This window comes from Beta vulgaris, chromosome 8 (assembly GCF_026745355.1).
Source record: "Beta vulgaris subsp. vulgaris cultivar EL10 chromosome 8, EL10.2, whole genome shotgun sequence".
Lineage (NCBI taxonomy): Eukaryota > Viridiplantae > Streptophyta > Magnoliopsida > Caryophyllales > Amaranthaceae > Beta > Beta vulgaris.
In genome coordinates this window covers 8,170,045-8,186,421 of record NC_079209.1, presented here as the reverse complement: position 1 = coordinate 8,186,421, position 16,377 = coordinate 8,170,045, and the positions used below count along the sequence as shown (strand labels likewise).

Below are 16,377 nucleotides of genomic sequence, written 5' to 3'. Positions count from 1 at the left end.
AGAGGGGGGAAAAGTATAAAAATCCCGGTAAAGTATGAGCGCCTCCCGCTGTTTTGCTATGTATGTGGGAGGATCGGTCATGGAGATAGGGATTGTGATGAGAACAATGGTGATAAGTCACCTAAAAAGAAGTATAGCAATAAGTTGAGAGCTTCGCCTTGGAAGGTGATGATTAAATCGGTGAACAAGTAGGATAAAGGCGATGGGGGTAGGCGAGCGAAACACCTTTTTTTCATTGGAACCAAAGGAAGTGAAGACAAGAGTGACCAAAGAAGGGGTAGAGGAGGTGGCTGTTCAGCTAGGGGGAGTATCTTTGAAGGAAGGACTTGATCAAGAAGGTATGCAGGGGGGAAGATGAAGGGGGGAGGGGGAGAAAAGGAGTTGGAGGTTAGAGTTCTCGATCTAGAAGGACAGGAGGACGGGGGAGAAAGAGCCAGTTTACAACGTGGGGGTCTCTTTGAGTGAGGGAGCAGAAGGAGGGAGGAAAACATGGCTCAGAATTGCTCGTCCAAAAGAGCTCATGGATGATACAACTGTGTACCCTTGTGGGGGGAAAAGGAAGATAACTAGCGAGACATGTAATTTCATGCACGACAATGAAGATGAGTTGCATTATGGGGGTAAAAGGGTGAGAGTGTACCAAGGAGTGAATGAGGCAGAACCAAACAATCAAACTGGAAGAGTGGAGGCCCCCACCGATAGGGCTCTTGGTGTTCAATGATTAAGATATTATGTTGGAATTGTTGAGGTTCGGGGAGCCCTCTGCAATAAATGCTATTAAGAGGATAATTACTCTTGAAGCTCCGCAAATTGTGTTCCTTTCAGAGACAAAACTAAAAGGGTGGGAGATGAATTCAATTAAGTGAAAATTCCAAAATAAAAACATGGTGGCGGTAAGCTGTGAAAGGGAAGGGAGGAAAAGGAGTGGAGGAGTTGCATTGCTGTGGAGTAACTTTTTTACAATCGTATCCATGTCACTAAATCATATTGATACCACATTTTGCATTGACGGAGAAGGGCAATGGCGCTTTACGGGTTTAAATGGCCATCCCGAGGATACCCAAAAGTATAAAACTGGCGAGCTGTTAACTAGCCTAAGAGGGGAGAGTGAAATACCTTGGGTGTGTGGAGGTGACTTTAACTTAATGTTATATTCCCACGAGAAGAAGGGAGGGAGCGGTTTTAATGTAGGGGATGCTACTTTGTTTCGGGAGGCCATGGATCGATATGAGCTACATGATCTTGGGTATACAAGCTACAATTTTATGTGGAGTAATAATCAAAGTGGAGAGAGCAATATACAAGAGCGAATTGACCGCTTTATAGCAAGCCATGCATGGAAGGGTATGTTTAGTGGATCCTTTGTGTCCCATCTCACCAAACGCAAGTCAGACCACTTGCCCATCCTCCTTCATGTGAACTCAGGCCTGCAAGCAATGGAAAAAAGGAAACCCAGGATAATCTTTCAATTCGAGGAGATGTGGTTGAGGGAGAAGAGCTGTGAGGAGGTGGTGAAGGAGTGTTGGCAGCGAGGGAGAGGCATTAAAGGGTGCATTGGGGCCTCGTCAAGTGGGTTGGCAAGGTGGGGAAGAGAGGTGTTTGGAGGGATGGCGCATGAAATGTGAGAATGTAAGAAACGAATGAGTGTTTTGATGAGCGAGGATGAAACGGAAGAAGTAATCCAAGAGATGCGTGTTATTGATGCCCGGGTGGATGAATTAGAAGCAAGTGAGGAAATGTATTGGCGCCAAAGGAGTAGGCAATGTTGGCTTGAAGGGGGGGGGGGAATAAAAGTTTCGTGTCTTTTTAACAACAAAGCACAACAAAGGAAGCAACGCAATGCAATTTTGAAGATACAAAATGAAGCAGGGGTGCAATTTGTGAAGGATGACGAGATAGCCGAGATTTTTGTTGATTTCTATAAAGACCTCTTCGCTTCTGGAGGTTCAGTGGATGTTAACCCGATAGTGGATAAAGTGAACGTGAAGCTTGACCAAAACATGATCGCAGCCTTAGCAGAACCATTCACAGGGGACGAAATAAAGCAGACGCTTTTGCAAATGCACCCATCCAAGGCCCCTGGACCTGACAGTATGTCGGCAGTTTTCTACCAAAAATTCTGAGCATAACCGGGAAAGATGTTATTGAGCATGCCTTAGATTTTCTCAATAAAAATGGGGAGGTAAATGATGTAAAACATACTCATATTGTGCTTATACCAAAAAAGAAACTATGTGAGTCTCGTAAAAATTACCGCCCTATTAGTCTGTGCAATGTTTTCTACAAAGTGATTTCAAAGGCTCTGGCAAACAGATTGAAATTGTTTATCCCTCATATTATTAATGAAGCTCAGAGTGGTTTTGTCCCAGGCAGGTTGATAACAGACAACATTCTAGTTGCGCAGGAATGTTTTCATTATTTGAGAAAAAAGAATAGGGGGGTAAAAGCTGAGATGGCCCTTAAATTTGATATGAGTAAAGCCTATGACAGGATTGAATGGGTATTTTTGTAAGAGTATGATGGAAAAAATGGTGTTCCCAGAGAGAATTATTGATCTTATTATGAAATGTGTTACCTCACCTCAAGATAGAGTATGGAAAAAGTTAAAGGGGAAGAAGGAAAAATTTATGTCTCCAGCAGGGAAGGAGGTGTTAATAACAGCTGTGGCGCAAGCAATTCCTATGTACATGATGCAAGTCTTTAGACTGCCGCAAAATATTATTGCCGAGCTTGAAAGAATGTATAGGGGATTTTTTTGGGGGCAAAAAGCTAATAATGAGAAAAAAATTCCTTGGGTATCTTGGGAAAATTTGTGTCGCTCAAAAAAAACGGGGGGGGGGGGGGATTGGGGTTGCGGGATTTAAAGTATTATAACATTGCTCTCACTTCTTTTCTTGAGGCAAAAACTCCTAGTAATGCTAGCTTTACCTAGAGATCTATCATGCAAGCTAGGACCTTAATTCGGCTGGGTGCAATGAGACTAATTGGGGATGGTTGCACGATAAGAATTTGGGCAGATTCTTGGCTCCCTTCAGCAAGTGGCAGCAAGATTTTACAACCCAGGAATGAAGAAGCGAGCCACCTGCAATATGTGGCTAAATTGATACACAATGGGCGCTGGAATGACAGCTCTTAAACAGGCATTTTGCTGCATGGGAGGTGGACAAGATATAGATAGTCCTCCCGGCATTCCCATGCACAGATATGTGGTCATGGATTTGGACGAGGAGTGGAGATTTCATGGTGAAGAGTGCGTATTATGTCGCTTTGAAAGAAAGAGATAAGGAGCGAGCTGGACCCTCAAATGATAATGTGAACGAAGGATGGAAGAAGTTGTGGAAGGCACAAGTACCCTCTAAAATTCAAAACTTTTCGTGGAAACCTTCGAACCAAGCGCTTCCAATGAGGAACAACCTCATCAAAAGACAAATTGTGATGGATTACATATGTAAGAGATGTGGTGAAGAGGTGGAAAGTGTGGAGCATGTTCTCGTGCAATGCAAAGAAGCTCAAAGATTATGGTACCTTTTACCTCTTAGACTCAGTTTTAACCAGGGAGTTGTCACATCTTTCAAAGATTGGGTGTGGAATCATATAAAAATAATCAAAGACAAAGGGTGGTGGAACATTTTTTGGTCTCTATGTTGGACATTATGGTTAGCTATGAATGATTTGATTTTTAATGGAGTGGAGTGTAATGTGATGGTCAGAATGGGGAAAGCATTGAATGTCTTGGAGGAGTATAGAAGGGCGAATGAGTTTCCGAAGCTTAGGGAAAAAAAGAAGGTGGGAGAGGGGAAATGATGGGTAGCTCCCGGTGCATGAAGGCTAAAGCTTAACGGTGATGCTGCCTTCGATGGTGTGGGGATGGTGGGTTTTGGAGCGGTGCTAAGGGATGAAATTTGGGAGGTGCTGATGGCTATGTGTGATACATGGCGGGGAGACTTTGCTGTAGAAACAGGTGAAGCAATGTCGGCTCCACAAGGTATACGAATAGCTTTGGAGTCGGGTTTCACCAGCTTCATACTCAAGATGGATAGCATGATGGTGTTCGAGGCTTTGAGAAGAAGGACAAAAGAGAGTTCTGAGTTCGGTTTAATAGTAAAAGACATTTTTGTACTCTTACAACATTGTACTGATGTCTCTTTTAATTGGCATGAGTTCGTAGGCAAGGTAATACGGTTTCCCATAGTTTAGCGAAACGTAGCTTACATATTGTTTCTTTGTTAGTATGGCTGGAGGAAACTCCAGAGGATGTAATGGCGGTTGTTGCATCTGATTTACTTACTGAATGAAAGGCTACCTTTTTCCTATCAAAAAAAATATGTATAGGGCGTTAAATTTAGGACATGTTTGGTATTATTGTGGTTTTTTTAAGTGATATAATACCTATCATATAAAGGAATAGATTTACTTAAACCTATTCGAATCATGATGATTTTGAAAAAATGACAAAACCAGATAGTGGTAACCATTTTCAGCAAAATTGGCCTCAACACCCTAAACTATAGCTCGAGTACACCCAACACCACCAACTACGACTAGCAGCCTAAACACCACCAACTATGCGATAGGGTACATTCCGTACATACCATAAATGAGGACGGAAGCCTAAAATGTTGTCGCAAACGCTGGGTTTTTATGGTGCAGACCGCACCCCACCTCGTAGTTGGTGGTACAGACTGCACCCCACCTCGTAGTTGGCGGTACAGAGTGCACCCCACCCCGTAGTTGGTGGCGTTTAGGCTATAAGTCATAGTTGGTGGTGTTGGGTGCACCCGAGCTATAGTTCAGAGTGTTGAGACCAATTTTGCCTTTTTTTTTCTAATTTCATGGGTTTTGTTCTAAAAAAAACTAAAAATGGAAAACTGGAAAAAAAGAACATTAATCAATTTATCTTAAACGTTAATTGTTTTGAATTATGTTAATAGTATGATTTTCGGACCAATTATCTTTCCTAATTAAAAAAATAATAGTATCCGATTAATTTTGTGGCCCAAGCCCACTAATCGAAACATGCATAACGCATGGAAAGTATAGTTTTGAGTTTAGACTCGATGAAATTTAGTGTTATGTCATTTGCTTGTTTATCTAGGAGAAAACTGCGGATGTCTTTTTGTTCATGACGTTTTCTTAGGAGATCCATATATAACGCAAATGCACCTACTATAAAGAGAGGAAAAAGAAAAAAAAATACACCGCTAGTATTAATTTTTTTGCCGTTAAAAAACAAAATAAAACAGTATTGAAACTACTTTACCCCTAAATATTGCCTTTTCTTTCACTCTCTAGACCTCAGATCAATTTCAATGCTTAACGTCTTAACTATGTTCTCACTTAAAACACATTAAGAAACCTTTTTCTCTTAATAATCCAGAAGAAAACAAGAGGTCAGGATGATGATTACTTGGAATGAAATATATACTGTATTATCACATGTAATACCACTTTATGTAGTAGTGATCTTAGCTTATAGCTCAGTAAAATGGTGGAAAATATTTAACCCAAATGAATGTGAAGGAATCAACAGATTTGTGATGCTTTTCTGCGCTCCACTTTTTTCTATCAAGTACATCTTAAACAATGATCCTTATGACATGAATTACCGCATTATTGCAGCAGATACACTACAAAAGGTTACTATCATAGTTATCTTGGTTTTGTGGTGTAAGCTAAGTTCAAGAGGGTCTTTTGAATGGTTTCTTACCCTTTTTGCCGTATCAACTCTTACCAACACCCTTCTTTTTGGCATCCCTTTGTTACAAGGAATGTACGGTGAATCGCTTTCCCAATCTACGATGGTGCAACTTTCTGTGGTTCAATGCATTTTTTGGTTACCTGGCTTGTTGTTTCTGCATGAATATAGAAAAGCAAGACTCCTTGTTCCATGGACTTATACGGAGCCCGAAGTTGTTACTACTTGTAGTCGTGTTGATGAATCTTCTAGGAATGCTGATAATTTAGGGTTTGATGAGGAGAGGGACATTGGTGTTGTTAATGTTGTTGGTCCATCTGATTCCAAAGAGATTGATGAGGTTCATAATGGTCGTGGTAATGTAAATCTGGAGGATGGCGATCACAATCACGATCACAATCATGATCAAGATCAAAGAGGTAATGCTTCATTGCTTCTAAAGGTTTGCTTCCAACTTTTGATTAATGTTTTGTAATGTACATTTGATGCATATTTTGATTTGGATGCGAGAAATACTTTGCTTCATGTGTTATGTGGTAACAAAAACATGGTAGTAGTGATGAGATTATATGAATTATGCCTCTAAATTAGGAAGGCCTTATACCAAATGCTTATATATCCATTTCGAAATCCATATTAATTTTTCATAGAAATCTAAATCGTGATTATAATCATTTGCAGGTGGTATTGAGTAGTAGTGAAAATTATTTATTTTATAGATGAATGAGCGCATGAATATGAGGTGGAACAATCCTTTACCATTTAGCAATTACTATAACATTCAATTCAGTTTCATTACTGCAAATTTGTAAATGTACATAGAGAAATCAAACAAACTATTATGATAGTATGACTAAATTAATTATTTCCTCCATAACAAAATAAGTGCAACATTTGCTATTTTGGGATGTAACAAAAAAAATGCAACAAGTTGAAAATTTGCTTGTTTTAGTAACTTTTTATCAACAAAATCACAACAATGTCATTACTATTTCATCTAAAATTTTGATTAAAAAAAAACTAATCCACATTATTTCAGTCACCCATTCATCAACTCAAATAATGATTCCTACCAAAATACTTAATTCGTCCACCCCCAACTACCATTAGTCAGAAATCATTCCCAACCCACAACTATCCAAATTTATGAACTGATTGAATTCCCCCCCCCCCCAACTACCTCAATATTAGAACCCTTTATTACCCTCTCCCTTCAAATTTATTCCTCAATCAACGTGGAAACACTAGATCTCTCTCCTTCTCATCTCGCATGCTCGACGATCTCCATATTCTCTCTCTTCCTATCACATCTCCTTCTTTCTCCTTCTCCTCTATAATATTAAATTAAAATAGTGAAGTTAGAGCCACTACGAAAGGCACTTAAGGATGATAAAGAACCAGAGAGGAAGAATTTGCTAAGATCTATGTGCAGGGTTATTTGAGAAAAGTTTGTTCACTTTACAAAGATATATGAAAGTGGGGAAGTTGCCCTGCATATGAATCCCCAGGGATGTTCGGCTTTAGTAGTTGCATTTCAAAGCATAAAAGAGGATATCAAAGAAGATTGTGGTTTGTGGGTTGGCCTACTGTTAGGCATTCTGGATTTAAATGGAGAAATCATAGATCTGCATGTAAAGGGAAAAAACCTAAGGTCAAGGTCACAAAGAGCATGCAATCCCTCTTCTTTAAGTGTTCCTACTTAAGGAAGACTAGAAGAGTGGTAGTGAAAATGTTGAGTCCAACTCAATTATGAAGGATAAAGAGCAAGGGTGTGGGATGGAATCAAGTCATGAGCATCACTTTAAATCCTGGGTTTTGGATTTATTGTCAGTTTTGAGGGTTCTGACAGTTCTGTTGATTATGAGGATAATGAGGGTTCAACATCTGATGGTCTGGAAATCATTGCTTGTGTGATTATCTCATCCAATAATGAGTCCCTCAACAATTCGTCTATGCGCTGATTTTGTATATTTGACTGGTCAAGCTAACTTTATGTTCTCCCTTTTAAACTTTTCTGAATCTGGCTTTGTGATATGTCATTCCTTGTATGTGAATTATTTGATGTTCATACTAAATTGTGTGATGTTCATAATGAACTAATGAATCCTGTTCATTTTGATGTTGGCTAATGTGATGTGACATCTATACATATTGGCCAATTTATGTAGATTGTTGAAATTGGAAAAATCTGTGATATTGGCTAATTTGTATGGCTTGTTGAAATTGCAAAAATCTGAGGCTTTGACTAATTTGTGTGCCTTGTTGAAATTGGAAATTTTTTTGTGTGCTAATTTATGTGGGTTGTTCAAATTGCGAAACTTCTGTGATGTTGGCTAATTTGTGTGGCTAGCTGAAATTGGGAATTTATGTTGTGCTGGCTAATTTGTGTCGTTTGTTCAATTTGGCTAATTTTTGTGATGTTAGCTAATTTTTGCGGCTTGTTAAAATTGGGAAATTTTGTTGTGTTGGGTAATTTGTGTGGGTCATTCAAGTTGGCTAATTTATGTAATTATCAGTCCCTTTGATTGAATTGAATTGGGGGAGCCATTGATGAATGATGAGTTGTACTTATAAGTGTTGTCTTTTATGACCTCAATGATCATAGGAAGAGGTATTAAATTGGGTGTCCCTATGAAAGTCATTTGTTGTGGGTGTGGGTGTGAAACGAATGAGTCCTTACGTGTTTTATGTCCAAATGATGATGCATCTCAACACATTAGTTGTTGTTCTTATCCTTGAATTGTTCCATTCTAACACCTTACCTCCGTTATGTTGATGGTTATGCTTCTAAGCATGGTACACTAGACATTCATCATTGTTAATGTTGAGGGAACAAACAACAACATTATGTGAATACCCTATTTTAATGGACTAAAAAGTTGTTACATGATGGGAGTTTCAAAATATATGCAGGCATCAAATTTGGATTGTGACAATACCTAATTTCCAATTAAGTCCCAATAAGAAATGGAATTAGTAGACAAAATAAAACTTCCATTAAGATTTGTAAAAGGTTACAATTTAGCACACACAAAAGGAAGTTCAACTTGTGATTGCCATCACATAATTACACAATATTACCTTCTAACCATTATAGTTAACCTAACAAAAAAAAAAAAAATTTAACTTGAGAAGGAATATAAATTAGTATCTCAACAAAAAGGAATTTACATATTGTATGTTACGTTTACCTTCTCCAAAAAGTGGTTATAAGAGACAGTCCCTATTCTTGCTTCTTCTACTATGCATCTACTTCCATGTTTTTCTCCATTGTGTAAGAGAAATCAGTGTTTACTACATTTAGATGTGCAACAGCCTCATCAATAATTTGTTGATCAAATTCAATATTCTCATTTAGTAAGCAACCTTTCCAATCTAGCCTTCCCCACATGTGGCATATTGCAGTTATTTCCTCCTTGGACCTTGAAAGCTTCAAGCATGACATCTTACAATTGAATCCATGTCTACCTAATAAGATTAGGGTCAAAGTTTTGATTTGCCTCAATCACTTTTTGTGTTAACTTATCAATATTTTTTGGGAATGTTTGGTATTGCAAACTTTGAATAGCCTTAAATAGAGCTTTATCTTAGATATTGAAATCTAGGGACTGATGGTTGAAAACTAAGGTGAATATTGAATCCATCCTTTCTTGTTGCATCTCAAAATTCTGCATCATCATTAGTTAAACGTGGCCCTGCATTGTCTTGCGAAATAAGTATGTCCTTGGATTTACTTTCTGACTATCTTCTCAAGATGCTTGGTAACATAATTCTGAGCAACATATCTTGTAACATTTTGAATGGCCTTTGTCTCAAGTGTCCCAGCTTCTCTGCTTTTGCTTCTTTTATTTTCCCTTTGTGTGAACACAAAGGAAATATGCCAAACTTCCCATCATATCATAATGTTGTTTTCATTAAATAAGTTCCTTGAAGTTACACCCACAAACATTGCTTTTATTTTGTATCTTTTTGACATGCAAACTCTATAATGATCAATTTTTGCTGGCAGGACGTAAAATCTTCTTTTGTTAGGGTTTAAGTATAACCACTTTTCATTAATATGAACAATGTTGTCCACAGTGATGAAAGTGGGTTTTCTTCCCTCTATTACATAGTGAATATGTGAAAGTACCTACTGCATTCTCTAAATTTTGTGCTTATCTTTAATTCACTACTGGTTGTTACTAGTGTATACCTCAGTTTACCTGCTTTGAGTGGCCTGAATATCTTCATATGTGAGCATTTGAAGGAACCTGCATATGCTTTGTAAGTGCATCTATGGTGGAGGGGGGGCTATTTAAGTCATTCCTCTATTAATTCTTTCTGCCTGAGTTGCCTTTCTTTTTAGACTTGACATCAATGGCTTCTCTGTTTTGTCTTAGCTTTTTTGCAACTTGAATGTTCTCTAGATTGTGCTCTTGTGCACCACTATTTGCTTTACAATTTCAGAGAATTTCCCCCTTGGTATTTTGCTATCTTGTTTCACTCCAAGTATCTCAAAGATGATCTTTGCTCTTTTAATGTTTTGAGGTTTGCACTTGTATATGGGCCCGGGCATGCCCCAGGTTTTCTTTGTACTATAATTTAGTGCTTAGTAGTAGTTAAATAAGTCATCTCATACTCATTTAAAAAATTCATCTCATTCATTATATGGATTTCAAAAATTTCCATTCATATATCATCATTAATTTGATTGAAAAAACAATAATGGTGTGGTGGAGTAATGGTAAGATCTCTTTCTTTCATACTTGAGGTTGTGGGTTCATCACGTCAACAATCTTCTTTTTTTTACTATATGAGAAAGACATGGATAAAATGTTATTAAATCAGGGATGGTGACACATGGTACATATACGTTCTTAAGAACGTCTTTTAATATATTAGTACAGATGCATTTACCCACATTCTTCTATAATAGGTGTAGGTGTTGCTAACCCCTCTTCGTCAAGTAACTGGTCTATCCCAAAGAAGTAATGCGTATTCAATCTAGCATTCTAGTTTAACGTCTCTTATCATAAAGTAACAACCTTTTTTATGACGATTTCAAATTAGTATATGTGACTTCTAATTTTAGACATTGGCGCTCACTATAAATCAGATTTGAACCCTTGCTACGCTATATATTGATCAATGCATCAATAATGATTACACACTGATTAGGATTACTCTTATTCTAGGCTCTAATGTGTCGGAATTGAGTTGGAGATCAAGGGTTGAGCTGCAACCTGAAACTCAAATTGAACCCAAATTTACAGATATGCTTCCTTCTGGTGTAACAACCAGGGTGCTCTTGATCATGGTTTGGATGAAACTCATCAAGAACCCTAACTTTTTCTCTATTATAATTACAGTTACTTGGTCCTTGATCTCATTCAGGTGAATTAATTTAATCATCATGCAATCATCCTTTCTTTAACAATAATTGGTGTGCCTTTGCATGTATGTATGATTGTAATTAAGATGAATATCATAATATACCAATGTTTTTGATTTCTTGTAGGTGGCATGTGAAATTGCCTACAATTGTAATGAATTCAATTACAATTCTATCTGATGCAGGACTTGGAATGTCAATGTTTAGTCTTGGTAAGCAAGTTTTTTTTTTCATTTTCTTCTTTTTCTATCTGAGGGTGTTTGATCATTTGATGTCTATATCAATCTTCATTGGAGTATAAGGTTCTTTTTCCATAAACTAAATTTTGTTGAATTCAAATTATTTTTACTTAACTGAACTTGTTATTACTAAATTGAACTTATATCAATGATTGAAGCTGATTTTTATTGAACAAACTTATTAGAGCTGAACTAAACTTTTTTTTGTACTTAATTAAACTTATTTTTACAGAATCTTATTAGTAAAAAAAAGTAGAGGAGAACAGGGCTTGAGACATAGGTTTATGTTAGTCTTCTAATGTACATGCAAATATTCCATTTACTAATCTATATAAATATATTAAAAGACGTGCGAAAGAAAGTCTATGTGCCACCACGTGGCATTCTTCTCAAATTTCTAATGCAAATGTTTTATGTCTATGTGTACTATCCACTTTTAAAAAAATGTGTAAGTGCAAGGTATCAAACACGTGACCTTTGAAATGAAAAGTAAGAGCTTAACCATCAATACACTATGACTTTGTTGTTTAATATTTCAAATAAAATATGATGAAATCTTGTAATAATTATAATTAACTAAAAATACTTAACTTACAAGAGAATTTTGATGTCATATTCTTCTACCACAATTTCTTTTAAGGTATTATTTTCAAACTCAAGCCTTTCAATCTTTTTTTACTTATTAAGTCGTGACGTGAATTTTTCAATTTTTTTATGGACAAAAAATACAAAAACTAGCAAAATAATAACATATTTGTTTATTGTAACTGACCCAAGGCATCGCCCGGACAAAAAAACTATTTTTTCTAAATTAACATTGATTCGTTGATTCAAAGTCATACGACATCTACAATAGATTTTAAAACTAAACAAATACATATCAAAATTAAATAAATACAATTCTAATGTGATAAAACCATGCACGACCGTTGATTCGATCAAACACTTCTGAAAATCCTTGTTTTTCACATTGCTGTCTGATGCAGCCTTCTGCAAGGGAGTCTATCGATCTTTTATAGTTTTGATGTAGAATCGGATTCAATTCAAGTGATTGTAAACGAAGTCTTGATATTTGTTGCAACTCCGCACAAATTTCGATCAACAAATTAACATATTGAATTACACAAAAACCCAAAAACAAATTCTCTAAACTCTCACATGGAGATCAGAGTGATAAAACCCAATATATGGGTAAACATAACCCAATATATGGATTGAAAAACTCTCCATTAGAGAGAGACTGAAATTTATTGGAAATATAAACATAAAAAACTAGTAATAAAAGGAGAAAAAGGAATTACCACCGCCCAAAAGGGTGGTGGTAGTCCCTAGGTTGAAAATTAGGGTTTTGTGGAATAAAAAGAAACTAGTTAATTAAACTTAAATATGTGGCTTTTTTGGATGGTGGTAAGCCCCTAGGTTGAAAATTAGGGTTTTGTGGGATAAAAAGAAACTAGTTAAACTTAAATATGTGGCTAATAACATTCAATTTAGCGCATGGTCTTGGTGTAAGTAAACATTTCTCCCTACATGTCAACTGGTTAGGTTTGTTTATGGCTGCCCAGCCAAGGATAATTGCTGGTGGAGGAGCTACGGCTTTTGTCGCTGCAGCATTGAAGTTCATTGTGGGCCCCGCAACCATGGCTGCTACTGCATTAGTTGTTGGGTTCAAAGGGACTATGCTTCAGCTTACCATTGTGCAGGTACTTTCTTGGGGGTTGTTTGGTTCATTATTTTTGAGTTTTAAGAAACGGAATCAATTATCGATTTCCTTTCTTCTTGTTTGGTTTAACCCCACATCAATCCCTTACCATTACTTGATGGTAATGGATTCCCCCACTTTGTTACCTTACCCTCCCCTCAAGTAACAAAATTCATTACTTGAAGGTAATCGTTACCCTTCATTTCTATTACTTGGCTTGAACCAAACACTCAATAAATGTAACTATTTTTGTCACCATTGTCTTCCTCTATTTGTATCCATTTCCTATTCATTTCATATATTGAACCAAACGACCCCTTAGTATAAACCAAGAAAATGAAGAAAAAAGTTGAAAAAAAAACTCTACGATTTTAGATTCATAGAATATAAATGGAATTATGCTAATACTTCTTTGTCTAATCTGATTTTTAGGGGGCTCTACCACTAGCAATTGTCCCTTTTATCTATGCTCGAGAGTACAACGTTCATCCTGATATTATTGGCACATCGTATGTTCCTTTATTTAAACTTTCAAATTTATGTTTACAGAAAAAAAAAAGACCAAGAGAAATTGTTCCTTGATCGTCGATTTGTTAGAATAAGGGCTGGATTCGTAGAGATAAAACATATGCATTGTAACATTGTAAACAAAATCTAAGAAAAACAGAGTCCGTGTAACTTGGCATATTGAATATTACTAGCTAACATGCTTATTACAATTCTGATGCAGGGTTGGCTTCGGAATGCTTATATCTTTACCAATTACACTTGTTTATTTTATGGTACTAAAGCTTATTATTAAATAAAGAGACTAGCAGCAGCCAGTACAAGCTTCAGTCTGAGAAATGTGGATGCATGATACTTGAGTATAAGTGAAGCTTTTGAACCTTCCAAATGGCTTTCGTCTCAAGAGAAAAGATACTTACCGATTCTATCGAAATTTAAAAAAGAATAGATCTGATACAGGTAATAATCCATATGGGATTTTCAAAGTTATTGATAGAAAATAGACCACAAGGGATCGAAGACCTAATACTAAATGTACAAAAAGAATTGAATTGTGTGAACCATAAACTCAACATTGCTATTACAACAAATGCAACGAAAATGTTCGCGCCTAGGGCACAGGGTTGGCCAAATAGTTCACTAGAGTGCAATATATGTAAGCTAACAAGGTGCATGTTTCCCCATAGCCACGGCATAGCAAATTCTTAGCTGCTAGCTCATAATTTTGACTGCAGTGCCCCCTGGCTATGAAGGTTAGGACTTATTAGGAAGTAGCAGAAATGTAAGTGTAGTCAGTCTTGTTGTATGATATATAGATCAAGATTAATTGTTGGCCATTGAGAAAAAGAGGTACAATAAACGCTTAGCTCTATTCTCGTCACTTTATTTTCACTTATTTCAAGAACACATGAACCAATATGTATTATAGATCAAACTACTTAACTCCAATGGTAGAGCAAAATGGAAATTGGCTTAGAGTCCCACGTAAATTTTTCTAGCTAACTCAACTTTAAGCCAAAACTCCCACAATGGTTAGCCAATATACTTGTTGCTTGAGTAGGTCACACTTGAAGTAAGATAGTTTTTTTTATAGAGAAGAATATAAAAATTGTTCACCAAAATTCCCACATGGGCCCACAACCTTAGCTCAAGCAAATTGGCTTTGTTAAGCTAGATTGGCTAGCAAATGAAATTTCAGCTACTTACTCCAATGGTGGGCTAATTGCTTAACTTTATATTTATTTGTTAGCAAGTCCCTAATGTTCACCATTGGAGTTGCTCTACAATAACAAGCATTTTTTTTTATAATAATTTAAGGGTTAGAAAAAGACTACCACTCATAATCCGATCAATAATTTGCACAAAACCTACAATAAATGCTAACAAATATGATGAGGGAAAATGTGAGTGAAATGATTAATGCAAACGCCTAAAAGAATACAACCTCCATTTCCTATTGTCAATATAATTCGGGTTAAGCATAAATCTGTAGAATGGTTAAATTGAAACAAAAAGTAGTCAGTATAAAGTATGTATAAAGATACATTATTCCTGTGAATGTATATATATATATAATAAACTTGGAAGCATCTTGGATCCAATATTATGGGGAATTGGGGCTTGTTCGGCCTGTGGGGGCCTCTTACCCGCCACGATGAAGATTCGCAGGCCGCAACTGGTTGAGATATAATATTCATTTTTTTCTAAACAGTACATCATAATTTCTTTCACAAAATTACGTGGTATTCCTTCTTTTCTTAATTGCTACATTTTCTTTAAATGCTTGTATCTTTTTTTTTGAAAAAATTAACATTAATTCATTGATTCAAAGTCATACGACATCTATAATAGAAGTCAAAACTAAACAAATACATATCAAAATGAAATAAATACAATTCTAATATGATAAAATCACGATCATTGATGTGTCGATCTAACACTTCTGAAAACCCTTGTCTTTCACATTGCAATCTGATGGAGGCTTCTGCAAGGGGGCCTGTAAATCTTTTGGAGTTTTGAAATAGAACTGGATTCAATTCAAGTGATTGTAAACGAAGTCTTGATATCTGTTGCAACTCCGCACAAATTTCGATCAATAAATCAACATCTTGAATTACACAAAACCCCAAAGATAAATTCTCTAAACTCTCACATGGAGAGAGATAAAATCCAATATCATGGGTAGAAAAACTCTCCATCAGAGAGAGACTGAAATTTATTGAAAACATAAACATAAAAAAGTAATAATAAAACGAGAAAAGGGACTTACCACCACCCAAAAGGGTTGTGGTTGCCCTAGGCTGAAAATTACGGTTTTGTGGGAGAGGAGAGAGAAGAGAGAAAAAGAAGGAGAAAGGAGGCGGTACGGTGTATTAGTAGTTATAACCTATTTGAATTTGCATATTTAAATGCTTGTATCTCTTTAGTTGTTGTTAGGGGTGATAATGAGCTTGTCCTGTTTACGAACAATTCCAGCTCGACTCGGTCAAAGCTTGGCTCAGATTAGAACTCGGGTCAAGACTCCGAGTCGAGCTGAGCACAGTTCGGGCTTGGCTCAACCGATAAACAACCTTAGTTGCTACATTGTTTACTTTCATTATCTAGATTACTTGGCCCACCAAAAGTAATAAAAAATTTATTTTTTTGTTTTTTCTTATTTTATATTCAATGGGTCCAATATATCCTCCAAAAAGTTTAAAAATGAAATTGCTTAAAATTTTGAGTAAAATACAATGTAACAATTAAAAAAAAATCGAAGGGAATATTTTAAGTATACATATACTACATTAAGGCCTTGTTTGGTTGTATATAGGAAGTCATATTTCATATGAAGTTATTTTTTCCATGTATTTTTTTTTTT

General features: G+C 36.3%; 2 protein-coding genes across 2 annotated transcripts; both read left to right on the top strand.

Annotated features, from left to right (window-relative positions):
* Nucleotides 1-3,204: 3,204 nt before the first annotated feature.
* LOC130589819 (uncharacterized) lies at nucleotides 3,205-3,804 on the top strand. Its single transcript, XM_057391414.1, has one exon. The coding sequence runs from the start codon at nucleotides 3,205-3,207 to the stop codon at nucleotides 3,802-3,804; it is 600 nt and encodes a 199-aa protein (XP_057247397.1).
* A 1,595-nt stretch (nucleotides 3,805-5,399) lies between these two features.
* On the top strand, nucleotides 5,400-13,816 carry LOC104900930 (probable auxin efflux carrier component 1b). Its single transcript, XM_010688462.4, has 7 exons — nucleotides 5,400-6,114; nucleotides 10,105-10,260; nucleotides 10,873-11,071; nucleotides 11,196-11,281; nucleotides 12,854-13,011; nucleotides 13,443-13,519; nucleotides 13,741-13,816. Exons 1-7 carry the CDS (start codon nucleotides 5,400-5,402, stop codon nucleotides 13,814-13,816), a joined length of 1,467 nt encoding a protein of 488 aa, XP_010686764.3.
* The last annotated feature ends 2,561 nt before the right edge of the window (nucleotides 13,817-16,377 follow it).

Coding starts and splice junctions, on each gene's coding strand:
- LOC104900930 (XM_010688462.4), top strand. CDS start 5,400: ATGATTACTTGGAATGAAATATATACTGTATTATCACATGTAATACCA. Junction 6,115..10,104: donor TCATGATCAAGATCAAAGAG/GTAATGCTTCAT, acceptor AATGTTCTCTAG/ATTGTGCTCTTGTGCACCAC. Junction 13,012..13,442: donor TTCAGCTTACCATTGTGCAG/GTACTTTCTTGG, acceptor TCTGATTTTTAG/GGGGCTCTACCACTAGCAAT.
- LOC130589819 (XM_057391414.1), top strand. CDS start 3,205: ATGTGGTCATGGATTTGGACGAGGAGTGGAGATTTCATGGTGAAGAGT.